The 27,587-nt window shown below is 37.2% G+C and overlaps 1 protein-coding gene across 8 annotated transcripts in view; it reads left to right on the forward strand.

Annotated features, from left to right (window-relative positions):
* SPAG9 (sperm associated antigen 9) overlaps window positions 1-27,587 on the forward strand; it is a 152,026-nt gene that overhangs the window by 39,677 nt on the left and 84,762 nt on the right. For 7 of the 8 annotated variants that reach the window (XR_009491559.1, XM_005220611.5, XM_005220615.5 and 4 more), the window contains one exon: window positions 20,539-20,609. Coding sequence is in view for 7 of the 8 variants with exons in the window: in XM_005220611.5 (XP_005220668.1) it covers window positions 20,539-20,609 (71 nt within the window). In the remaining variant the exon portion in view is untranslated. Of the gene's footprint in view, window positions 1-360; window positions 442-20,538; window positions 20,610-27,587 lie in introns of those variants that run through there. The other variant, XM_024980372.2, reaches the window with a different exon arrangement.

Below are 27,587 nucleotides of genomic sequence, written 5' to 3' on the forward strand. Positions count from 1 at the left end.
CCTACAAAGAGACTTTAGGTGGTATATAATATCGGTTTGAAAAATCTTTTGTTGAAGGTTAGGGACATGGTGAAGGACTTAATTGGCAGAGCAGAGGTTTTAATTGCTGTTTTGATGTGGTTGTGTCTGATTTGTTTGCTCTCAAGTGAGCATTTGATTCTTGCTTACGTGGTGAGACGTTTAATGCTAAATTGTTCAAGGAAAGCTTCTGAAAGACCAATGTCCGTCTTCTGAGGCCAAGTAACAGTTGGATTATCTGCCTTCCTTGAATAGTAAGAATTAATGATTCCTTTTGAGAAGGCAAATAATGAGTTGGATATGGAGTTCTAGCAGGTCTGTTTCTCTTTCTTCCCCCCATAGGCCTATCAGCAGTCTGATGGGGCAGAAGACAACAGATGGAAAAGGTGTTCCAAACTTGGCAAAGGCCATCAATCTAAGGAGGTAAGCTCTGATTTTGAGCAGGTAGAGCAGGTGGCTCTTCCTGTCTTAATCATATCCTCTTGCTCTTTGGAAAGATGAATGGAAAGAAAGAGCAATTAAAACGAGGCTAAAGTATCTTCATTAGCTGTTCTGAGGGAAACATTTTGAATTAGTCTTTTGATTCTTCTCTTATTTTTCCCCCCTTTTTGTTTTTTAATTTTTTTGATGCCTTGATTTATTTTTATCTCCCATTGAATATTAACAGCTTAAAAATTGGCAGATTAGTTATATGTTGTTTTGGGATAGGAAGGATGAACAGAATCTTGTTTATTTCAAGTTAATCTCAGCTTGTGGCTAGATTGAGTAAAATGATATGATTTTAGGATTTTTTCTGAGATTATTTTGAAGTTTGGATTCACATGAGAACTATTAGACAAGAAACAATCTTTTCTTGTTTAAGATTGTTCTTCATATCTTCAGATATGATACAACAGTATAGGTATAGGTTAGCTTTATGATACTTGAGATTTTAGGGGTTGTCTACCATCTTTGCCCAGATGGGCCTTTCTTTCCCACTTTCCCATCCCTTCTACTTTTCTTTTCATTTCCTTACTGATTACTTAATGGCATTCAGGACTGTGAAGATATGGCTCTTCCCAACATTTAAATGTACTTTTCATTTAAATACTATACCATCTCATGTGACTTAGGCCTTGAGAAAACCAAGTCCATTGACTATGCTGTGGTGGTGATCTAAGTAGTATGTTGAGAAAAGAGTGAAAGATTCTTAATTTGTATATGATCTTGATGGTTAACTCATATATCTAATAATATTGATTTTCACAGTCATAGTACAGATAAACAAAACATGAAATACAGAAAGCCGTAGATAGTTTCTGTCAAGATACTTGCTGGAAATGTTAGGTTGGAGAAAATAATGGCCAAAATAATATTCAGAAAATCATCCAGAATAACAAAGATATAAACTATTCTTTAGCACCATGGGGTGACACACCTTTGATAATTTAGAATGCCTTTTAAGAGATTTTTAATGCATGTTTGTGAGCTAATGTATGATTTAAGGCAACTCTAGTTAGTTGCTATAGCAAATAAGCCACAAAAGACATATATAATGACTCAGATGTTATATGTTAATTTTTGTTCATGTGAAATTTATTTGCTGTGCCATATTACCCAAACCAGGGGTTAAACTCAGGCCATGGTACTGGAAGTGTTGAGTCCTGACTCTTGGACTGCCAAGGAATTCTTTCTCATGTGAAATTTAAATTGATTGTTTCTATTACATGGGGGGCTCCTTTGGAGACACAGACCCTTTCCGATTTTGCTCCAAGTTTGTCATACCTCCATTGAGTTGGAGGAAGAGGGAAAGAGCATGGAGGATTGTATGTGGAAGGTTTTTATTGGACCAGGCCTAGGAGTAGCACACATAGCTTTTGCTTCTACTGGCTGTATAACTCAATTAGAAGCTCACTTACAGAGGCTGAAATATGTAGTCTAGCCTTGTATCCCACGAAAAAAGAGAAACTGCATTGGGTAATAATATCTGGATAATCTTTCCTTTAGCCTAAAAGCCTTAGTAGATGGTACATGATTTTGCTCAAGTATTGAGGCAAGGGAGGGGATGTACCTAAAGCTAAGCAACCATCTGCCTGCCTATTCTTTCTACTGTGATTAAGTAATCTGAGGAAGAGAAGGTGAGCAAACTTTAATGAAAATAGAGCATTTATGATTTGTACTCTCCTCTGATTTTTTAATAACTTCAGAGTTACTTTGATTTAATTTTTATTATCACTTTAAAACTTTGTAGGATATTCATTCATTCAACAAACACTAAGTGTTGAGATTTTCTTTTTTGTTCACTAACTTCTCCTTTTTTAAAAAATAAATTACTATTAAACTGAGATATAATTTTTTGATACCTATGGTAAAGGATAAACTTTGAATGACACTCCTTGCCCCTTTAAAAAAATGTAATTTGTGTAGCATAAAATCCACTGTTTTAGAGTATAGAATTCAGTGGTTTTAGTATAATCATAAATTGTACAACCATCATCATATCTAATTCCCCAGAATATTTTCATCATTCTGAAAGGAACACCATACCTGATAGTACTCATTACTTCTGGCTTTCCCCTAGCCTCTAGTAATGTACTGTGGTATGTATGGTACTGTGATCTCTATGAAGTTGCCTGTTCTGTACATTTCATGTAAATGAAATCATATATGGTCTTTTATGAGTTTCTTTCACTTAGCATAAAATTCATCTACGTTGTAGTGTTATTGTTATTTAATTCCTTTTTAAGGGTGAATAATATTCCATATGGATATAATACATTTTATGACTACCCTCCTACCTTTAATTGTCTGTTTGTCATGCTAAACAGACAGTTGGTTCTCAGTCTCAGAACTAGAAGCAATCAAAAGTCTTCCTTGGCTGTCTGAAGTTCTACCTAGCTTTGTATGGTTGAAAGAAGATACTCCTTGAGATTCTCATTGGCATCCTGACTTGTTTAGTTACTAGTTCATAAATGGGGAAGTAGATATCTTATTATTTGCACTGTCTTTGAATCATATTCTTTTGAATATGGTTGTCTAAGGTAGCAGGTAATAAATTAGTGTTCTTGTTTTGACATACATCTGGTTGTAACTACACAAAAGAAAAAACCCATTTAATTTTAATAGGCTAGAGAAACAATTTAAGTGCCTCAAATAAGTAGACTCTTAAGTAGTTGTACTGGAGTGGAGAGGAGGATGATACTTAATGCTAGAGAAACTGATTACCATTTCATTCATTTTATTTATTTTGAAGTATAATTGACTTAAAATATTACATTAGTTATAACATAATGATTTGATAATTTTTATATATCACAAAAATCTCTTCCATCTGGCAAGCAGTAGTTTGTTCTCTGAGTCTATATATTTTGTTATATTTCTTTTTTTAATCTCACAAATAAGTGAGATCATCAGATACTTGTCTTTGTCTATTTCACTTAGGGTAATAGTCTCTCAGGTTCATGCATGTTATTTGAAAGGGCAAGATTTCATTTTTTCTATGGCTGGACAATATTCCACTGTGTGTGTCTGTGTGTGTGTATAAAATCACATCTTTTTTTAAAAAAAGTTTTATTTATGGCTGTGCTGTGTCTTTATTGCTGTGTGGGCTTTTTTCTAATTGTGGGGTGTAGAGGCTGTTCTCTAGTTATGGTGCACAGGCTCCTTTCTGTGGTGACTTCTCTTGTGGAGCACGGGCCCTAGGGTGTGTGAGCTTCAGTAGTTGCAGCACATAGGCTCAGTACTTAGAGCTCCTGAGCACAGGCTCTGGAGCACAGGTCGGTAGTTGTGGTGCATGGGCCTAGTTGTTCTTTCTGGACCAAGAATCGAATCTGTGTCTCTTGCACTGGCAGGCAGATTCTTTATGACTGAGCCCCAGGGAAGCCTCCATATCTTCTTTATCTATTAATCTGTCAGTGGACACTTAGGTTGCTTCTGTATCTTATCTATTGTATGTAAGATTGCTATGGTACATATAGATTTTTGAATTAGTGTTTTTATTTTCTTTGGATAAATACCCAGAAGTGAATTCCTGGATCGTATGGTGGTTCTATTTTTTATTTTTTAAGGAATCTCCATACTGTTTTCTATAGTGGCTGTAGCAATTTAACATTCCCACCAACAGTGCACAAGTGTTCTCTTTTCTCCACGTTCTTTCCAATACTTGTTATTTCTTGTCTTTTTGATAATAGTCATTCTCACAGGTATGAGATGATGTCTCATTGTAGGTTTGACTGGCATTTCTGTGATAATTGGTGATGATAAGCACCTTTTCATATGCTTGCTGGCCATCAATATGTCTTCTTTGGAAAAATGTTCAGGTCTTTTGCTCATTTTTTAATCAGATTGTTTATTTTTTTTAATAGTTGTGTTATGTTTTGGATATTAACCCCTATCCAGCATATCATTTGCAAATATCTTCTTCCATCTAGTAGCTTACCTTTTTGTTTTGTTGATGGCTTCGTTTGCTCTACATAAGGTTTTTAGTTGGATATATCCCTACTCATTTATTTGTGCTTTTATTGCCTTTACCTGAAGAGATAGATCAAAAAAAAAAAAATTACTAAGACCAATGTCAAAGTGCATACTGCCTATGTTTTCTTCTAGGAGTTTTGTGGTTTCAGGTTTTACATTTTAGTCTTTAGTCCATTTTGAGTTTATTTTTGTATATGAGGTAAGAAGGTCCAGTTTCATTCTTTTACCTGTAGCTGTCCAGTTTTCCCAGTGTTATTTATTGAAGAGACTGTCTTTCTCCCAGTGTATATTCTTGCCTCCTTTATCATAGGGTAATTAACCATATAAGTATTGATGCATTTCTTATTCTGTTCCATTGATGTATGTGTTTGTTTTTGTGTCAGTACCATACTGTTTTCATTACTGTAGCTTTGCTTTATAGTTTGAAATCAGGGACCATTTTACCTTCGTGTTGTTCTTTGTCAAGATTGCTTTGGTTCTTTGAGATTTTCTGTGGTTCCATAAAAACTTTAGGATTATTTGTCCTAGACTGCTCAACAGGTAAAGAATCTGCCTGCAGTGCAGGAGATACAGGAAACTTGGGTTCAATTCCTGGGTTGGGAAGATCTCCTGGAGAGTAGGAAATGGCAACTCAAATAAGTATTCTTGCCTGGAAAATCCCATGGGCAGAGGAGCCTGGCAGGCTACAGTTCATGGGGTCACAAAGAGTAGGACATGACTGAGCATGCGTGCATGTGAAAAACACTATGGGTATTTTGATAGAGATTGAATTGAATTTGTAGATGCTTTGGATGGTGTGCAATTTTAACCATACTAATTCTTCTAGCCCATGATAGTGTTTAGAGTACCAGTCTTTCATTTCCTTGGTTATATTTATCCCTAGATATTTTATTCTTTTTGGTAGGATTGTTTCCTGAATTTCTCCTTCTAATAGTTCACTGTTAGTGTATAGAAATGCAACAAGTTCCTGTATATTAATTTTGTGTCATGCAGCTTTACTGAATTCATTTATTCTCATAGTTTTGTGGTAGAGTCTTTCTTCTATGTATAGTATTGTGCCATCTGCAAATAGCTATAGTTTTACTTCTTTTCCAGTTTGAATGCCTTTTATTTCTTGTTGTGGCCAGGACTTCCAGTACTATGTTGAATAAAAATGGTGAAAGAAGGGACTGACTTCCTGGCAGTCCAGTGTTTAAGACTCTGCTTCCACTGCAAGGGGCACAGGTTTGATTCCTGATTAGGAAACTAGGACCCCTGCATGTTGCACAGCACAGCACACCACCCCGCCCCCTGCCCCGGCCAAAAAAAAATGGTGAGAATGGGTGTTCTTGTCTTGTTCCTGATCTCAGAGGAAAAGCTTTAGGTTTTTACTGTTGAGTATGATGTAAGCAAGGAGATCCAACCAGTCTATTTTAAGGAAATCCGTCCTGAATATTCATTGGAAGGACTGAAGCTGATACTCTAATACTTTGGCCTCCTGATGTGAAGAACTGACTCATTGGAAAAGACCCTGATGCTAGGAAAGATTGAAGGTGGGAGAAGAAGGGGACGAGAGAGGATGAGATGGTTGGATGGCATCACCGACTGAATGGACATGAGTTTGAGTAAGCTCCGGGCGTTGGTGATGGGCAGGGAAGCCTGGTGTGCTGCAGTCCATGGGGTCACAGAGTCGCACATGACTGAGCAACTGAACTGAACTGATGATGTTAGCTGTGACTTTGTCATATGTGGCTATTGTTTAGTTGAGGTACATTTCTTCTGTACCCATTTTGTTGAGAGGTTTTCTTTTTATCGTAACTGGATGAATTTTGTCAAGCTTTTCCTGCATCTTTTGAATTATGTGATCATGTGTTTTTATTCTTGATTTTTGTTAACGTGGTCTGTTGAATGATATACTGCATTCACGCGTATTGAACCATCCTTGTATCCCTGGGAAAAATCCCACTTGAGCATTGTGCACGATTCTTTTGTTGTAGAATTTTGTTCGCTAATATTTTGTTGGGGATTTTTGCGTCTATTGTTCATCAGGGATATTGGCCTGTAATTTTAATATTTTGTATGTGGTGTCTTTGTCTTGTTTTGGTATTAGAGTAACCCTGGCCTCATGGGTTTAGACACATTCCTTTCTCTTTAATTTTTTATAGTAGTTTGAGAAGGATAGGTGTTAACTCTTCTTTAAATGTTTGGTAAAATTCCCCCTGGTTGTCTTCTGCTTCTGACCTTTTGTTTGTTGGAAATTTTTTCTTTTTTTATTTATTACTGATTCAATTTCTCTACTAGTAATCTGTTCAGATTTCCTAATTTTTCCGGATTTAGTCTTGGAAGGTTGTATGTTTCTAGGAATGTATCTGTTTCTTATAAATTGCCTAATTTGTTGGTGTATAATTGTTTGTAGCAGTCACTTTGGACTGTTTGCCTTTCTGTGAAATCTGTTGTAACTTCTCTTTCATTTCTGATTTTATTTGGACCCTCTTTTTTTTCTTGAGTTCAACTAAAGATTTATTAAGTTTATATTTTTTTCCTGTTTTGTTAAGATTCTATTTCACTTATTGCCACTCTAATCTTGATTATTTCTTTCTTTCTGTTAACATTGGGTTTTGTTATTCTTTTCCTAGTTCCTTCAGGTGTAAGGTTAGATGGTTTATCTGAGATTTTTCTTGTTTCTTGAATTTCCCTCTTGGAACTGCTTTTGATGTGTTCCATAGATTTTGGAACATTGTTTCCATTTTCATTTGTTGCAAGGCATTTTTTGACTTCCTCTTTGATTTCTTCCTTTGACCCATTGCTTGCTTAGTAGCATGTTTACTTTCTATATGTCTGTTTTTTGTGTTTTCTTCATGTGGTTGATTTCAAATCTTATAATGTTGTGGTCTGAAAAGGTGCTTGATATGATTTCAGTATTCTTAAATTTATTGAGACTTGTTTTGTGGCCTAGCATGTGATCTGTTTTGGAGGATGTTTCAGGTGCATTTGAAATGGATCATAACTCCTCCCCAGAGAGGACTGCACAGTGTTTGCAGCTTTTGGATGGAATTCTTAAAAAGCATGGTTACAGATGAGAGACAAAATCAGGATACAATAGTGAATGTATCAGACTAATTGGCTGATATAAAAATACAGTCAATTTACATTTTTAGGTGATTATGTTCTACTTTTCCCTTGGATCTTTTTTCTGCCTTAAGAAATAAAATCAGTTGTGTTAAATAGTGTAACAGGTAAAATAGATTTGTACAAAAAGCTGAGTGAGAGGTTTGTTTAAGTGTACTTGTGATTTATTTTGTATTGAAAACAGTGAAAATATGAAAATCATCTGTCAGCCTAAAAGTCTGTAATGTGCAGCAGTACTAACTGAAAATATCTTTGTATTTTAAGAAAATTAACTTTTGTGCTTAGGTGAGATGATGAGTATTTAAGGCTTATAATTTTAAGATTGTAGACTTATGAAAATAATAGGAATATACTGTGGTGCATCCATATAGTGGAATATTATTCAGTGCTGAAAAGCAGTGATATACTAAGCCATGAAAACACATGGAGGAACCACTAATCGATATTACAGAGTAAAAAAAACCAATCTGAAAAGGCTCCATACTTTAAAATGTTTGATGGATGAAATGGATGGTGGGAGGGAGGAAGGCAGAGATGAATAGAGGATTTTTAAGGCAGTGAAACTACTCTGTATGAAACTTTAATAATGCTGGATGTGCATGTGTGCATGCCGGTTGCTTAGTCATGTCTGACTCTTTGTGACCCCATGGACTGCAGCCCGCCAGTTTCCTTTGTCCATGGGATTTTACAGAGAAGAATACTGAAGTGGGTTGCCATTTCCTCCTCCAGGGGATCTTCCCAACCCAGGGATCAAACCTGCATCTCTTATGTCTCCTGCATTGGCAGGTGGATTCTTTACCACTGAGCCACCTGGGAAGCCCCATAATGGTGGATACATGTCATTATGTATTTGTCAAAATTTGTAGAATATTCAGTACCAAGACTTAATCCTAAGGTAAACTTTGGGTTTTTGGTAAACTTTGGTTTGGGTAATTATGGTGTGTCAGGTACGTTCATTGACTGTCATATATGTACCACACTGGTGTGGGATGTAGATAGTAGAGGAAGCTCTGGGTGTATGGGGGTAGGGATATGTGGAAAACTGTACTTTTCCTTTGGTTTTGCTGTGAGCCTAAAACTGCTCTAAAAAATAGAATCTACTAAAAAAAATAAAGAGTAAGAGACAAGTCCCTCATAGCTCAGTTGGTAAAGAATCTGCCTGAAATGCAGGAGACTCCAGTTCAATTCCTGGGTTGGGAAGATCTGCTGAAGAAGGGATAGGCTACCCACTCCAGTATTCTTGGGCTTCCCTTGTGGCTCAGCTGGAAAAGAATCTGCCTGCAGTGCAGACCTGGGTTCAATCCCTGAGTTGGGAAAATCCCCTGGAGAAGGGAAAGGCTACCCATGCCAGTATTTTGGCCTGGAGAATTCCATGGACTGCACAGTCCATGGGGTCTCAAAGAGTTGGACATGACTGAGCGACTTTCACTTCACTTCAAGAGGCAAGTCACATGTAACTGTGTGTAGTTTGCATATACTAAATGCCTTGTTTTATGTCATATAGGGTTGCTAAAAAATAATACATATATAGACAATTTCTATGAGATGAGTAAATATAATGCGAAAAGGTTGATAAGAGAATGGGTTGATAGTTTATGAAATTTATTTTTGAGTCAAAAGTAAGAATATGATGCTAAATGAAAATAAGTGAAATGTAAGTTTAATGACTTAAAAAGCCATGAGTGGAAGGTTAAGTAATTATCAATAGAAACAATCCAAAATGCTTTAATGGGACAGAGTGATTAATAGGAATTTAAGAAATTTTTGTAAATAAGCCTCAGCCATTTTGAATAATGATCACGCTCATTTAGCTAAGTATAGGAAATACCTGGCAATTAGTGGTATTTTGGGGCTTTATGTTTCCATTTCCACATTCTTGCTATTAAGTAGTACATTACAACAAAAGCAACCCAAACCAGTGTCAGTTAGCAAGCTGGTATAAACAGGATTTGTTTCTATAAGCCACAAGCCCAGCTCTCTGTCCCAGGTCACTTGATAAACATCTTGTATGAAAGCTCCTCTCCATGATTCTCTTAATGATGTTTAGCTCTTGTATTATTAATCTGCTAGGGCTGCCATAGCAAAATCCCACAGACTAGGTGGCTTAAATTGCAGAATTTTTGTACAGTTTAAAAAAAATTTTTTTTTCTTCCTTTCTTTGTCTTGACTGTGTCAGGTCTTAGTTGTGGCACACAAGATCTCAGTCTTCACTGTGGCATGTGAGATAGTTAGTTGGGGCATGCAGGATGTTTAGTTGAGGCACAAGAACTCTTAGTTGCAGCATGCGGGATCCAGTACTCTGACCAGGGATCAAACCTGGGCCCCCTGTGTTGGAAGCACAAAGTCTTAGCCACTGGACCACTAAGGAAGTCCCCTCTGACAGTTCTAGAGGCTGGAAAGTGCTGACAGGTTTGGTTTCTTCTGAGACCGCTATCTCTTGCTCATAGATGGTCACCATCTCTGTGTGTGACCTTTTCTCTGTGCATGTGTAGGGAGAAAGAGCTCTGTTACCTCTTCCTCTTCTTAAGAAAGGACATCAGTCCAGTGCAATTAGGACCCCATCTTTATGATTTCATTTAACCTTAATTACCTTTTTTTATTTTATTTGTTTGTCCGCACTGTGTGGCTTGCAGGATCTTAGGAATTAAACCCAAGCCCCAGCAGTGAAAGTGCTGAGTCCTAGCCACTGAACCACCAGCGAATTCTCCTTAATTGCCTTTTTAAATTCTGTCTACAAGCATAGTTACATTGATTAGGGGTTCAGCATATGAATTTGGGCAGGACACAATCAGTCTCTAACAGTTGGGTCAGGAGACAGTAATTCTCCTTGGAAGCAAAAAGTGGTGTAGCTTGAAATATCTGATGCTGAAGGGTCTTGCGGGCCATAATACAGGCTCCCTCCCTCTTCTTTACTTTCTTTTGTTCTGTCACAGGAAGTTGTTGAAGGGTTTTGAGCAGTCACTATCTGACTCCGGGCTACAAATTTAAGAATGCAGAGGAGCAAAGACTAGAGCAGAGACATTAGTCAGAAGATAGCAGTAATAATCCAGGCATGAGACGATGTCTTAAATCAAGGTGGGGGTAATAGAAATGGTAAAAAGTTGTCAGATTCACGATTTGTTCTAAAGGCAAAATGGACAGAATTTGCTGATGGAATATAATGTGGGAAAAGAGAAGAGCAAAAGTATAGCTGCAAGATTTTTGCCTAAGAAAATTATGGGAAAGAGCAGCTTTGGGAGAGAAAAATCAGTACATTTTGACTTTGTAGACATCATACTATACATAATTTTTTGTTTCAGATATAGCAATAATATTCAACATCCTTCTTTTAAGTTCTAGGCACTATTCCACATCAGTGCTCATGGATAATGATGCATTCATTTTAACAGTGGCTTCCCAGGTGTTGCTAGTGTAAAAAATCTGCTTGCCAGTGCAGGAGACACAAGAGAAGAGGGTTTGATCCGTGGGTCGAGGGAAGATTCACTGAAGTCGGAAGTGGCAACCCACTCCAATATTCTTTCCTGGAAAATTCCGTGAACAGAAGAGCCAGTGCTTATGAATAATACTGCATTCATTTTAACAGTACCTTTAATTGTTGTATTAAAAACACATATGCCAGAATACTGCAGTGATAAGGGAACAGTCTGTATGATTTCAGTACCTTTGGACTGTGAAACTTTTGCACCTTGTTTTATGTCCCTGCATATGTTCCAGTGTCTCCTGCTTTATAGTCTTTGGGAACTTGAATAGAATTTGTGTCCTGCTTTTGTTTGAGAATTGTATACATTTTAATTATGTTGAATTGGTCCATAGTGCTTTTCAGGTCTACTATATCCTTCTACTTTTCTGTCTATTCATTCTATTAATTTTTGAGGGTTTGATATTGAAGATCCAATTTAAAATCTTTATTTATTTACTTAAAAAATAATTCTAATATATGATATAACTATGTGTAATTTTGTTCTGTAATTTTTTTTCTTGTTCTGTAATTTTTAAGTCTCCTGTAAATGTGTTATACTTTCATAATTTAAAAAATAGAAAAGAAAGAGAAAAAGCACATGTGCCAGGTTCTGTTCTATGCCCTTTTCAAATATTAGCTCTTCCTTAATCCTGATAACCAACTCTGATATATTATTATTATTCCTCAACTATAATAAGGAATAGAGGTCCAGGGAGGTTAATATACCTGATATAACATAACTTGGAGTATAGTTCCAGTGTAGCTAACTAATGTAGCTTAGTTACTACATTGTAGTCTATCATATACTATCATAATTTACTTTGCCATCCAATTAATGACATTTGGGAAGGGAATTCCAAATTAATTAGGTAATCTAAGCTTTTTACTTGGAGCTTCAATGTCAAACTCTCAAAAATTAATAGAATGAATAGACAGAAAAGTAGAAGGATATAGTAGACCTGAAAAGCACTATGGACAAAAGCACATAGAATATTCATTTTAATATCTTTGGGCATCAAGTGTATTTCCATAGGATAAATAAGAGTAGTAACAGTGGGTCAGATTATACACGTTGCTTATTTTAATACCTATCACCAACATGATGTTCAAAAGTGTAATTCCAATTTATTTTCCAATGATGGCAAGGAACAGAGATCATTCTGTCGTTTTTGAGATTGCATCCAAGTAATGCATTCAGACCCTTTTATATTTCCCCAATCTGGTAATATTTTTGCTTATCTCCCTATACATTTTAATGAGGAATCAGCACAGTATTTGTTACGGTTCTGAGTAGTCTGTTTAAATCCTGCACTATATATAGAATTTATAGGAGTTGTTGGAGAACATAAAGCATGAGTATTTAGCCAAGGAAAGTGTAAAGGAGGTACACGTTATGTTTGGAATCAGATGGGATGGAGCTGTATACACAGTAAATTCATTAGATAGTAACTCCTCCCCAAAGGGGACTGCACAGTGTTTGCAGCTTTTGGATGGAATATTCTTAAAAAGCATGGTTATAGATGAAGGACACAATCAGGATAAAAGAGTGAATGCATCAGACTAATAGACTTATGTAAAATAGTCAATTTACATTTATCCTAACTTCAAGCACATGCTTTGCTAGCGTGTGAGATGAGTGCAATTGTGCAGTAGTTTGAGCATTTTTTGGCATTGCCTTTCTTTGGGATTGGACTGTAAACTGACCTTTTCCAGTCCTTTGGCCACAGCTCAGTTTTCCAAATTTGCTTGCATATTGAGTGCAGCACTTTCTTTTAGGATTTGAAATAGCTCAACTGGAATTCCATCACCTCCACTAGCTTTGTTCGTAGTGATGCTTAGGGTCTTAGGACCCATTTGACTTCACATTCCAGGATGTCTGGCTCTAGGTGAGTGATCACACCATCGTGACTATCTGGGTTGTGAAGATCTTTTTTGTACAGTTCTTCTGTGTATTCTTGCCACCTCTTCTTAATAGCTTCTGCTTCTGTTAGGTCCATACCATTTCTGTCCTTTATTGTGCCCATCTTTGCATGAAAAGTTCCCTTGGTATCTCTGATTTTCTTGAAGAGATCTCTGGTCTTTCCCATTCTATTGTTTTCCTCTATTTCTTTGCATTGATCACTAGGAAGGCTTTTTTTTTTTTTTTTAATCTCTCCTTGCTATTCTTTGGAACTTTGCATTCAACTAGGTGTATCTTTCCTTTTCTCCTTTGCCTTTAGTTTCTCTTCTTTTCTCAGCTATTTATAAGTCCTCCTCAGACAACCATTTTGCCTTTTTGCATTTCTTTTTCTTAGGAATGGTCTTGATCCCTGCCCCCTTGTACAATGTCACGAACATCCGAACATCCGTCCATAGTTCTTCAGGCGCTCTGTCTATCAGATCTAATACCTTGAATCTATTTGTCATTTCCACAGTATAATCATGAGGGATTTGATTTAGGTCATACCTGAATGGTCTAGTGGTTTTCCCTACTTTCTTCAATTTAAGTCTGAATTTGGCAATAAGGAGTTCATGATCTGAGCCACAGTCAGCTCCCAGTCTTATTTTTGCCGACTTATAGAGCTTCTCCATCTTTGGCTGCAAAGAATATAATCAATCTGATTTCAGTATTGACCATCTGGTGATGTGCATGTGTAGAGTCATCTCTTGTGTTGTTGGAAGAGGGTGTTTGCTATGACCAGTGCGTTCTCTTGGCAAAACTCTGTTAGCTTATGTCCTGCTTCATTCTGTACTCCAAGGCCAAATTTGCCTGTTACTCCAGATATCTCTTGACTTCCTACTTTTGCATTCCAGTCCCCTATGATGAAAAGGACATCTTTTTTTTTTTCTGGTGTTAGTTCTAGAAGGTTGTGTATGTCTTCTTAGAACTGTTCAACTTCAGCTTCTTCAGCATTGGTGGTCGGGGCATAGACTTGGATTACTGTGATATTGAATGATTTGCCTTGGAAACAAACAGAGATCATTCTGTCGTTTTTGAGATTGCATCCAAGTAATGCATTCAGACCCTTTAGTTGACTATGATGGCTACTCCATCAAAATTCTCCAAGCCAGGCTTTAAGAGTATGTGAACTGTGAACTTCCAGATGTTCAAGTTGGATTTAGAAAAGGCAGAGGAACCAGAGATCAAATTGCCAACATCCGTTGGATCATTGAAAAAGCAAGAGAGTTCCAGAAAAACATCTACTTCTGCTTTATTGACTATACCAAAAGCTCTGACTGGGTGGATCACAACAAACTGTGGAAAATTCTGAAAGTGATGGGAATACCAGACCACCTGACCTGCCTCCTGAGAAATCTGTTTGCAGGTCAAGAAGCAATAGTTAGAACTGGACGTGGAACAAAAGACTGGTTCCAAATTGGGAAAGTAGTACGTTAAGGCTGTATATTGTCACCTTGTTTATTTAATTTATATGCAGACTATATCATGTGAAATGCCAGGCTGGATGAAGCACAAGCTGGAATCAAAATTGCTGGGAGAAATATCAATAACTTCAGATATGCAGAGGACACCACCCTTATGGCAGAAAACCAAGAACTAAAGAGCCTCTTGATGAAAGTAAAAGAGGAGAGTGAAACAGTTGGCTTAAAACTCAACATTCAGAAAACTAAGATCATGGCATCCGGTCCCATCACTTAATGGCAAAGAGATGGGGAAACAGTGGAAACGGTGACAGACTTTATTTTCTGGGGGCTCCAAAATCACTGCAGATGGTGACTCAGCCATGAAATTAAAAGACGCTTGCTCCTTGGAAGAGAAGTTATGACCAACCTAGACAGCGTAGTAAAAAGCAGAGACCTTTGCCAACAAAAGTCTGTCTAGAGAAAGCTTTGGTTTTTCCAGTAGTTATGTATAGATGTGAGAGTTGGACTATAAAGAAAGCTGAGCTCCAAAGAATTGATGCTTTTGAACTGTGCTGTTGGAGAAGACTCTTGAGATTCCCTTGGACTGCAAGGACATCCAACCAGTCCATCCTAAAGGAAATCAGTCCTGAATATTCATTGGAAGGACTGATGCTGAAACTGAAACTCCAATACTTTGGCCACCTGATGCGAAGAACTGATTCATTGGAAATGACCCTGATGCTGGGAAAAATTGAAGGCGGGAGGAGAAGGGGACAACAGAGGATGAGATGGTTGGATGGCATCACCAACTCAATGGGCATGAGTTTGAGCAAACTCTGGGAGTTGGCAATGGACAGGGAGGCCTGGTGTGCTGTAGTCCATGGGGTCGCAAAGAGTCGGACACGACTGAGTGACTGAACTGAACTGAATTAACACATTAAATTAGTTTTGGATTAGTTTATGTGTTCATTTGAAGTTTGTATTCTTTTGCTTCTCTTTGTTTTCCTCAGTATCCTGTTTGTGAGATTCCTCCATGATGTGCACAGCAATAATTCCTTCATTCTCATTATTGTATAGTATTCTAGTACATGAATATTTGTATATTTTGCAGTTGATGGATATTTGGGTTGATTCCATGTTGGAACACAAATAGTGCTGCTCTGAACATTGTTTTAAAATGCCTTTTGGTGGACACATAGACATATATCGTAATAATGAGCTTGTTTTGTCATAGGAGTGGCAAATAATTCAACTTCATTAAATCTTGCCAAACAGTTTTCAAATTGGGTGTATCAGTTTATACTCCCACCATCAGTGTATGAAAGTTGTATTTTTTTTTTAAAGTCTTCATTGAATTCATTGGATTATTGCTCCGGCTTTCTGATTTTGGGTTTAGGCCGGGAGGCATTTGGGATCTTAGCGCCCCAACTGGGGTTTGAAACCCTGCCACGTGCACCCCCCTAACCCGCCCCTCTGGAAGGTGAAATCCCAACCACCGGACCACCAGGGAAGTCCGTGTATGAAAGTTCCTTACCAGACCGTGTTCCTTACCAACACTTTTTATTTTAGCTCTTCTGACAGGTATATAGTGGTTTTTTGCATTTTAATTTTATTTATTTATTTTTGGCTGTGCTGCCCGGCTTGTGGGATCTTTGTTCCCTGACCAGGGTTCACACTCAGGCGCTTGACAGTGAGAGTGCCCAGTCCTAACCACTGGACTGCCAGGGCAGTACCGCATTTCGGTTTTGATATATATATCATCATGATTTATTATGTTGGCTACATGTTTTACGTGGCAGTTTGATACTTTTGAATTGTAGTACCTGTGATGAGGTTCTTTCCAGAAGAGAGGATTTTTTTTTGTTTCAAGTAATAAAGGAGCACTCTCTATACTTTTTTCCCCCAAGGTGAAAATTTAAAATAGATTCCAATATATAAAACAAATTAAAAGAAGTACTTCTTGAGAGGTAGAATGCCATAATAAATAAAAGAAGATTCTGGGCCTAGTGTCATCCATTAGGAGTTGTAATCCTGCGTTTACTAGTTTTGTGAATTTGGGCAAGTTACTTAACCCCTATTTACTTCAGTTTTCTTATCCCTAATATGAAATGTAATGAAGTTTCATCATAAAGTTAATGTCAGGGTCAAGTTAGGTTTTTAATATAAAGTGCCTAGGACAGTGCATGGTACATGACAAGTACTGTGTAATTCTGGCTGTTGGTGGTGGACATTGATATAAATTTATTTATGAACTTATACAAAATTGATGAGAATGAGGTTCTACTGTTGTGCACAAATTTGAAATGAGGGTTATGGATGATCATCAGTTCAGTTGCTCAGTTGTGTCCGACTCTTTGCGACCCCATGGACTATAGCACGCCAGGCTTCCCTGGCTATCACAAACTCCCAGAGCCTACTCAAACTCATGTCCATCGCATCAGTGATGCCATTCAACCATCTCATCCTCTGTTGTCCCCTTCTCCTCCTGTCTTCAATATTTCCCAGCATCAGGGTCTTTTCCAAGGAATCAGTTCTTTGCATTAGGTGGCCAAAGTATTGGGAATTTCAGTTTCAGCATCAGTCCTTCCAATGAATATTCAGGACTGATTTCCTTTAGGATGGACTGGTTGAATCTCCTTGATGTCCAAGGGACTCTCAAGAGTCTTCTCCAACACCACAGTTTAAAAGCATCAATTCTTTGGCGCTCAGCTTTCTTTGTAGTCCAACTCTCACATCCATACATAACAACTAGAAAAACCATAGCTTTGACTAGATGGACCTTTGTTGGTAAAACAATGTCTCTGCTTTTTAATATGCTGTGTAGATATGTCATAGTTTTTCTTCCAATGAGCAAGCGTCTTTTAATTTCATGGCTGCAGTCACCATCTGCGGTGATTTTGGAGCCCCCAAAATTAAAGTCTGTCACCATTTCCACTGTTTGCCCACCTATTTGCCATAAAGTGATGGGACTGGATGCCATGATCTTAGTTTTCTGAATGTTGGGTTTTAAGCCAAATTTTTCACTCTCCTCTTTCACTTTCCTAAAGAGGCTCTTTAGTTTTTCTTTGCTTTCTGCCATAAGGGTGGTGTCATCTGCATATATGAGGTTGTTGATAATTCTCCTGGCAATCTTGGACTTCCCTGGTGGCTCAGATGGTAATGTGTCTGCCTACAATGGGGGAGACCTGGGTTCAATCCCTAGGTCGGGAAGATCCCCTGGAGAAGGAAATGGCAACCCACTCTAGTACTCTTGCCTGGAAAATCCCATGGACGGAGAAGCCCGGTAGGTTACAGTCCAAAGATTTGAACACGACTGAGCGACTTCACTTTGTTTCTTTTCTTTCCCCGGCAATCTTGATTCCAGCTTGTGCTTTATCCGGCCTGGCATTTTGCATGATGTTCTCTGCATATAAGTTATATAAGCAGGGTGACAATATACAGCCTTGGCATACTCTTTTCCCGATTTGGAACCAATCTGTTGTTCCATGTCCAGTTCTAACTGTTGCTTCTTGACCTGCATACAGATATCTCAGGAGGCAGGTCAGGTGGTCTGGTATTCCCATCTCTTCAAGAATTTTCCGGTTTGTTGTGATCCACACAGACAAAGGCTTTAGTGTAGTCAATAAAGCAAAAGTAAATGTTTTTCTGGAACTCTCTTGCTTTTTCAATGATCCAGCAGGTGCTGGCAATTTGATCTCTGCTTCATCTGCCTTTTCTAAATCCAGCTTGAACAATCTGAAAGTTCACAGTTTACATACTGTTGAAGCCTGGCTTGGAGAATTTTGAGCATTACTTTGCTATCGTGTGAGATGAGTGCCATTGTGCGGTAGTTTGAACATTCTTTGGCATGCCTTTCTTTGAGATTGGAATGAAAACTGACCTTTTCCAGGCCTGTGGCCACTGGTGAGTTTTCCAAATTTGCTTGCATATTGAATGCAGCAGTTTCACAGCATCATCTTTTAGGATTTGAAATAGCTCAACTGGAATTCCATCACCTCCACTAGCTTTGTTGTGGTGATGCTTCCTAATGCCCACTTGACTTCGCCTTCTGGAATTTCTGGCTCTAGGTGAGTGATCACAGGATTGTGGTTATCTGGGTCATGAAGATCTTTTTTGTTTCTCTCAGGTCTATACCATTTCTGTCCTTTATTGTGCTCATCTTTGTATGAAATATTCGCTTGGTATCTCTGGTTTTCTTGAAGAGATCTCTAGTCTTTCCCATTCTGTTGTTTTCTTCTGTTTCTTTGCATTGATCTCTGAGGAAGGCTTTCTTATCTATCCTTGCTATTCTTTGCAATTTTATTTTAGCCTCAGTCTCCAGTTTTTTGTTTTGGTTGCACAATTTGAGGAAAATTTTGATTCATATAGATGAGCAATTAAAAACACTTAAGGTTCACCCAGTAATTTTAGGATTATGCTCTTAGAACAATTTAATTGACAAAAAATAGTAGAAAATGTTTATATTGAAATTGTTACTAAATATAATATCTACATTTGGTTGGATTTCTTGTTTTTAAATAAAAATCACAGAAGTTGCACTAAAACTTAATATGGCTTCAATATCTGTTTTGTTATCACGGAACAGCTGTCTTACAGATTTGCTTTTTATTGCTTTCAGCCACAAGATGAGATGAGCAGCCCATGTCCTCAGGCCTTCCCTGGCCTGATAAGTGTGACCCTATGGCTACTATAGTGTGTGTACTTATTGCTGCAAATTTAATGAGCCAACACATAGGCTTCATGAAAAACAAACTGAAAGTCAGAGCTACACTTTTCCTAATTCATGGCATATTTTCAAGGTATTCAAATAAAGGTGAACAGTAGAGCTACACAAATAAAAAACATGAGTTTACCAGTCAGCACAAGTTATGTGTTACGTGGTGTCTGGCATGTTAATATTAGGCATATAAAAACATTCATGTATGTGCTGTTATAGTTCACAGTAGTTAACTCTTAGAGCCAGCTGACGCAGTCACCAGCTGTCTCTTATAAACAGTCTTGCATGTTTGTAGCTGTCTGACCCTTATACCAAGAGAACCTTTCCAACTGTGCTCATGCTTTCAAACAGACTAACGTGAGTATCTTGACAAACTCCTTTAGCACCAGCTTTACTTCTCACCAGCGGACTGTGTCCCACTGCTCCTTAATCAGCATGAGCTCCTCTAGAATGGCCAGTCTCTCCTCTGCCTCTCCAGCTCCATGGTTTTGTGTTCCCTTCTCTGTAGTAGCAGTACCTGCCTGCTACAGCCCCATTACTATCTATCTTGAGTATTGTAATTTCTTCCTGGTCCTGCTTGGATTCCATTTTCTCTCAGAATCATTCCTATCTGATACCATTCTTTTCTCTGAAATCCTGTCCTGACACTGTGTATCTCAGGATCTAAAATGTATTTTTAAAATATTGAAGTTGTGCTCTATCCCAACTTAGTGCCACTCACAAACTCCATCAGCAGAGGGAGCTAAATACAAGAAGATGAGTCCCTGAAATTAAAACCTGAAGTTAAAGAAGGTGCTTATAAAAATAGTAACATGTTCACATACTGTTCAGTAATGAAAAAGAGGTGGAATACTATTAGAAATCAGTGGTTTGGGGTTCAGTTCAGTCGCTCAGTTTTGTCTGACTCTTTGCGACCCCATGGACTGCAGCACGCCAGGCCTCCCTGTCCATCACTAATTCCCAGAGTTTACCCAAACTCATGTCCATCGAGTCGGTGATGCCATCCAGTCATCTCATCCTCTTTCGTCCCCTTCTCCTCCTGCCCCTAATCCCTCCCAGCATCAGGGTCTTTTCCAATGAGTCAACTCTTGGGGTTAGGCTCAGGTTAAGACTTCTGTGAGGAGATTTGTATAATCTTTTTCAAAGAGGTAATTCTGTATCATGTTAAAAACCTACTTAGATAAGGATGTTTATTACATAAGCATATTGGGAGAAGCAGTAAGATGTTTTTAGTCTTTTTAAAAATATTCTGTTTATTCCCTCTGCAAAAATGTTATTAAGGACATGAAGCAAGGTCACTAGCCTTGTGAAGACTTTGATATGGAGTAACGAGGCTTGCAGTTACCAAGGATTATGGATAAACCAGTCCAAGTTTTAAAGATAGAATTTTCAAGTAAATTTTTAATTTGGTTTTGATTAAGTGTATGTATCTTAATTTCAGTTAGCAGACTTGAAGAAAGAGAAGCGGAACTGAAGAAAGAATATAATGCTTTGCATCAGAGACACACTGAGGTGGGTTTCTAGGTTGGTTCTTACCATACTAACATTAAGATAAAGAAATTAACCCTAGAAAATATGTTTTAATTTTTCTTTGAAAATCAGCCAGTATTATCCTTGGGGGTTATTATTCGCGAAAGCTTTAAATGTCATGTAGCATTTACTTAGTTACCAAATACTGACTTTAATGTCTTTTATCTGGAGTTAACTTTTCATGTTATGAATAATGTAATAATTAAGGCATTTCCAATAGTTATGTTTTTGACTGGTTGAGTAAAAACCTAACTTGTACATATTAAAAAGTATACATGATACTAATATGAGAGAATTAATATAACTTATTTTGATACCTGTTGGGACATGGTGGATTGCCAGATTGTTGGTCAGAGTCTCTACATTTTTAATGCAGTATAAAGTACTTAATTTGCATTAAGCTCATAACAAATGGCAAACCAATTATAATGTCTTAAAATGACTCTAAAACAGGTTTTCTGCATGAAGTTTCAGTGTTTCAGATTAACAACTCTTGCACATAATCTCTTCAAAGCAAGTTAGAAAATGTTTAAAAAACTCCTTTTTATGACTCTCTGTCAGCCTTTCCTGTGTTGCGTTTGTTTCTTTCTGTCTCCTTCAGGTGAAAATTGTGAACTGGGGTTCACACACTTAAACAGAATTTTCATAGACACATGCACTGTTACATGAAAAAAATAATTGCTCTTTCTCTTTCTAGTCCAAACTTTCCCGTGATACGGATGGTTTAGTCTTTAGCTCCCATTTTCCTTTCACTATTGTGGGTGATCTCTTATCCTGCCTCCGGTAGGGACCTATATTGTTGCTTTAAAGTAGTATAAAACCCCACTCACTGCAGTCAGTTTCATTTGTTTTTGAGAGTAATGTGCTTTTAACACCTTCCACACCTTGTTGGAATTTCTTCCTGGCATGTGAGGTTTATTACTGTTTTAGCTAACATAGCCATGTACCAAGCATGAAGTGTCACGGAATTGATGAGTGGTAAAGGAAAAAGATTGGCCACAGAGGGCTGGAACCATAGAGCTCTGGGAAAACAGAATAGCTTACATATGAAAAAATAACCACATTTGAATAAGATGGTATTTGGTACATATTAAGACTGTTAAAAAACAATTGGTTGTTAAAGGTTTATTGTTTGTTCTTTTCACACCATTCATTTCATGCCCCAACAGTGTGCTGTACTGGTAGTTCTTATCAATGCTGATAATTACAAACATGTTTGTGGGAATAGGTTTATGTGCCATAAATAATTGATAGTGATGAATAATGAATTATGTTTTTTTATTGAAGATTTTAATTAACCTTTGTAATAATTGAGGATTGTTAAATTGAAATATGTCTAAAATATATGCTGTCTTAAAGTCATTGTAAAGTGAAATTACATATTTTCTCTCATATATGTACATAGTTTTTATATTTCTATTCCTTCAGAGAAAGAAAGTGAAAGTGAAGTCGCTCAGTTGTGTCCTACTCTTTGTGACCCCATGGACTGTAGCCTACCAGGCTCCTCCCTCCATGGGATTCTCCAGGCAAGAGTACTGGAGTGGGTTGCCATTTCCTTCTCCAGGGGATCTTGCCGATCCAGGGGTCAAACCTGGGTCTCCCTCATTCCAGGCAGACACTTTAACCTCTGAGCCACCAGGGAAGGACGGCATTCCTTCAGAGAACAGTCTAACAGAAAAAAAGAAGGATCTCAGGAAAATCTTAAATACCAAGGCAGAGAGTTGGGCCTGTCTAATAACTGTGAAAGATCTTACATGTAGCATTTTCACAAGATCCCCTCCTTTAGTCATAAGCAGCTTCTGTCCTCTGATAGGCTCTCTGTATTTTGCTCTGCCTCAAGCAATGTTTATAAGACACAGGTATGGCTTCTTTCAAATGTGTTTGTGTGTTTATACATCTGTACTAGAAATACCATTCAATTAGCAATTATAAATTGCTATCCAATGCTAAAGAACTAGGTCCTTTAAAGGTAAATTTTGAAAACCTTCTGGGAAAGGAAGTCTGAAGGGTTTAATCTTTCCGTTGTTACTTTTAACTCAGTACCCTTTTTTATAGGTATACAAAAAAGTTGTTTAGACAGCACTTTTATCAAACACGTTGTTTGCTGCTTAAGGGAAATCTCAGGCTCGTTTCCTAATATGAATAACTGCTCTCTAATCAAATTCAAAATTTTATACACATTATTGAATTTGCTTAAAAGGACAGTGGAGGAAATATACATACTCATTAATCACCAAAAACTTGAACCCTTGTCTTACTCCAAGGAGTGTTTAAATGCATTCTCGTCTTATCCTCTGAGCAAACTCCTTATCACCCACCCCCATTTTACAAACTGAAGCTTCAAAGAGAATATGGAGTGATTTGTCCCAAATGCTATGCTAGTATGTGACTGGATTTGAATCTAGGTCTCTCTGATTCCCTTTTCCTGAATTTTCGGTGCTTTTAAGTTATGAAACACATGTTAAATGCACTAGAAGATTTTCTGTCTCTTTGTTTCATGGTGTCTCAACCATTTTAAGAATTGTGGCCTTGTGGATATACTTACTGAACTGCATATGGAAAGATTAAAGGCCAACAGAATTAAAAGGATTCATGCTATTTGTCTCCAAAATCTCTCTTTTTTGCCTTGTTTTTCTAATAACTGTTGTCTTGCATTTCAGTTTTAGCCAAAGCTAAATCAACGTCTGCTGTGAAAATTTCTCTAGGTGGGAGGGGATTTGGGATGTTCCAAATAGTGTGCTTGGGATCCTTCTCCATGACTCCAGCTACTTGTTGCTGAATTGACTCTTGAATATGTGTGAATTAATATGCATACCTGAGAAAATTGAGAGTTGCAGTTCTGAGATCAGGAGGGATGGGTCTGGTGGACCCAAAATAGATTATCTAAAATATATTCTATTTTACTTTCATACCTCTCTTCTACCTTGCAGCATTCATTGTCCAATACTCGGTTGGTTTTGTTTTAATAAAAAAACAGAGCTACTCTGTGAAGCCCTAAATTTAAATTTAATTAAAATTTAAATTTTTATGTATAATTTATTTTATCTACTTTTTTGTGCTTATATAGAATATACTTCAGACATCAGGAAATGTCTTAGAATGTGGGGTTTTCTTGTGGGTGTGATGAAAAAAGGACAGTGAGCTTATCGCCTGCCTCCAGAAGTGACTGAAACGGCACCTGGATACACTGCAAGTCTCATAATCCTTAACTGCTCTGATGACTGAGTCAGATGGATCTGAGTTCTGGCCGCAAAGCCAGCTAGCTACTGACAGAACGCAGTTAATCATTAACTAGCTGGTCAAATTGGACAAGTTATTTTAACCTCCTTAAAATGGAGTTTATCTAGAAAATCATATTATTGTTCTGAGGATTAATTGAAACAGTAGCTCTACATGCATTAGCTGATATGTAAATGGTGATCAATAAATATTAGCAGCCATTTTGTTGTTGTTCTTTTGTTCTACTAAGTGCTAGTTCAATTGGGTTAAAACCAGTTTTATTGTGTAGACCATTTTGGAATGTTAGAATACTGTATCTCCAGTTACTTGGGATCACTTTTTTGATTGGGAATTGGTTTGGAATTCAACATCTAAAATAAAAAATTTTAAATTTATTTAAGACAGTAGTCAATCTGTAGAACGGACTGTTTTGGGTAGAACCAATTCTGTATCTTTGCATTTTATTTAATCTTTTAATTTTTTTTATATTGAATAAATAGATTATTATAGACTCAATTTAGGAGAGATTTCTATTTATTTTAATCCCTAAAGGAACTTAGTCTTCATTTGAATGAATCAAATTCATATGATTACTTTCCATTATAAAAGAATTCAACTTAGATTTTCTAAAATCTTTTGAAATTTTAAATTGATATATTTGGTCTGACCATCATTTTGTTATGCTAGTCTCATTTAAATTTCTTCCTCACTTGAAGTTTTTCCTAATACTAGATGGAAGCAACTCAGCATTTCTGCCTCACTGACACAAACACAAAAATTGTATTTCTGCAGAACTGTTGGAAAAGAGAAAACATTTAAACTTAAAATTATGTAAATTTAAAAGCTTTTAAAAATGCTTTCATATACATATCTGTGTGATTATATATTCATCTTTTTTTGCCTGATACACTTCTTATTTGTACTAATTTTAACTTGGGGAACAGCCTGGTTGATTCTTTTATATTTGATTTGATGGAATTACCCATCTTAATCCATGCATCAGACTTCTTGTTTATCTGAAGTAAATAACACTTTCAAATTGATTTATATACGTCTTAATTTTTGTATATGCTTCCATGCCGAGTATAAATTTCACAACATACTTATTATTTATTTGGCTACACTGTGCAGCTTGTGGGATCTCACTTAGTTCCCCAACCAGGGATTGAATCTGGGCCACAGCACTGAAAACATGGAATCCTAACCACTAGACCACCAGGGAACTCCTAACAAAAGCATACTTCTTAAAAATAAATTTTTAAAACTTGTTTAAATTTTCTTTCAGTAGCTATCCTTTTAATATTGCTACAATGCATATTTCAAGTTATTTGAGATTGAAATCTATCTTCATGCAGCTAAAGTTTAGCAACTTACAAAGCTATTCCATGCTGTAATTTTAAGAATTTCAGGAATATTCTCCTTTTCTTGCCTACTCTTGATATTTACATTTCTTTAAATTGTGGGAATGTCAGTTGGTGTAGCCACTGTGGAAAACAGTACGGAGGTGCCTCAAAAACTAAAAATAGAATTATCATATGATCCATCAATCCCACTTCTGGGAATATATTCAGACAAAGCTGTAATTCAAAAAGATATATGCACTCCTGTGTTTATAGCAGCACTAGTCACAGTAGCCACAGTATGAACAATATGAAAAGGCAAAAAGATACAACACTGGAAGATGTACTCCCCAGGTTGGTAGGTGCTTACTATGCTACTGAAGAAGAGTGGAGAAATAGCTCCAGAAATATTGAAGAGTCTGAGCCAAAGTAAAAACAAAATCCAGTTGTGGATATGACTGGTGATGGAAGTAAAATCCGATGCTGTAAAGAACAATATTGCATAGGAAACTGGAATGTTATGTCCATGAATCAAGGTAAATTGGAAGTGGTCAAACAGGAGATGGCAAGAGTGAACATCGACATTTAGGAATCAGTGAACTAAAATGGGCTGGAATGGGCAAATTTCATTCAGATGACCATTATATCTACTACTGTGAGCAAGAATCCCTTAGAAGAAATGGAGTAGCTCTCATAGTCAACAAAAGAGTCCAAAATACAGTACTTGGGTGCAGTCTCAAAAATGACAGAATATTCTGTTTGTTTCCAAGGCAAACCATTCATTATCACAGTAATCCAAGTCTTTGCCCCAGCCACTAATGCCAAAGAAGCTGAACGGTTCTATGAAGACCTACAAGACCTTCTAGAACTAACACCATAAAAAGATGCCCTTTTCATCACTGGGGACTAGAATGCAAAAGTAGGAAGTCTAGAGATACCTGGAGTAACAGGCAAGTTTGGCCTTGGAGTACAGAATGAAGCATGGCAAAAGCTAACACAGAGTTTTGCCAAGAGAACGCACTGGTCATAGCAAATACCCTCTTGCAACAATACAAAAGATGACTCTACACATAGACATTACCAGATGGTCAATACCAAAATCAGATTGATTATATTATTTGCAGCCAAAGATGGGGAAGCTCTTTATAGTCAGCAAAAACAAGACCAGGAGCTGACTATGGCTCAGATCATGAACTCATTATTGTAAAATTCAGACCTAAATTGAAGAAAGTAGGGAAAAACCACTAGACCTTTCAGGTATGACCTAAATCAAATCGCTTATGATTATACAGTGGAAGTGACAAATAGATTCAAGGGATTAGATTTGACAGAGTGCCTGAAGAACTATGGATTGAGGTTTGTAACATTGTACAGGAAGCAGTGATCAAGACCATCCCCAAGAAAAAGGCAAAATGGTTGTCTGAGGAGGCCTTACAAATAGCTGAGAAAAGAAGAGAAACTAAAGGCAAAGGAGAAAAGGAAAGAGATACTCATTTGAATGCAGAGAATAGAAAGGAGAGGTAAGAAAGCTTTCCTAAATGATCAATGCAAAGAAATAGAGGAAAACAATAGAATCGGAAAGACTAGAGATCTCTTCAAGAAAATTAGAGATACTAAGGGAACATTTCATGCAAAGATGGGCACAATAAAGGACAGAAATGGTATGGACCTAACAGAAGCAGAAGATATTAAGATGACGTGGAAAGAGTACACAAGAAATATACAAAAAAGAATACACAAGAACTAGACAAAAAAGATCTTCATGACCCAGATAACCACAATGGTGTGATCATTCACCTAGAGCCAGATATCCTAGAGTGTGAAGTCAAGTAGACCTTAGGAAGCATCACTGTGAACAAAGCTAGTGGAGGTGATGGAATTCCAGTTGAGCTATTTCAAATCCTACAAGATGATGCTGTAAAAGTACTGCACTCAGTATGCCAGCAAATTTGGAAAACTCAGCAGTGGCCACCACTAGAAAAGGTCAGTTTTCATTCCATTCCCAAAGAAAGGCAGTGTTCAACATAAATGTTCAAAATGTTCAAGCTACTACACAATTGCACTCATCTCACATGCTAGCAAAGTACTGCTCAAAATTCTCCAAGCTAAGCTTCAACACTGTGTGATCCAAGAACTTCCAGATGTTTAAGCTGTATTTAGAAAAGGCAGAGGAACCAGATATCAAATTGCCAGTATCCATTGGATCATAGAAACAGCAAGAGAATTCCAGAAAAGGATCTACTTCTGCTTCATTGACTACGCTAAAGCCTTTGACTGTGTTGATCACAACAAACTGTGGAAAATACTTCAAGAGATGGGAATACCAGACCACCTTACCTGCCTCCTGAGAAAAACATATGCAGATCAAGAAGCAGCAGTTAGAACCGGACATGGAACAACT

This window comes from Bos taurus, chromosome 19 (genome assembly GCF_002263795.3).
Source record: "Bos taurus isolate L1 Dominette 01449 registration number 42190680 breed Hereford chromosome 19, ARS-UCD2.0, whole genome shotgun sequence".
Taxonomy (NCBI): domain Eukaryota; kingdom Metazoa; phylum Chordata; class Mammalia; order Artiodactyla; family Bovidae; genus Bos; species Bos taurus.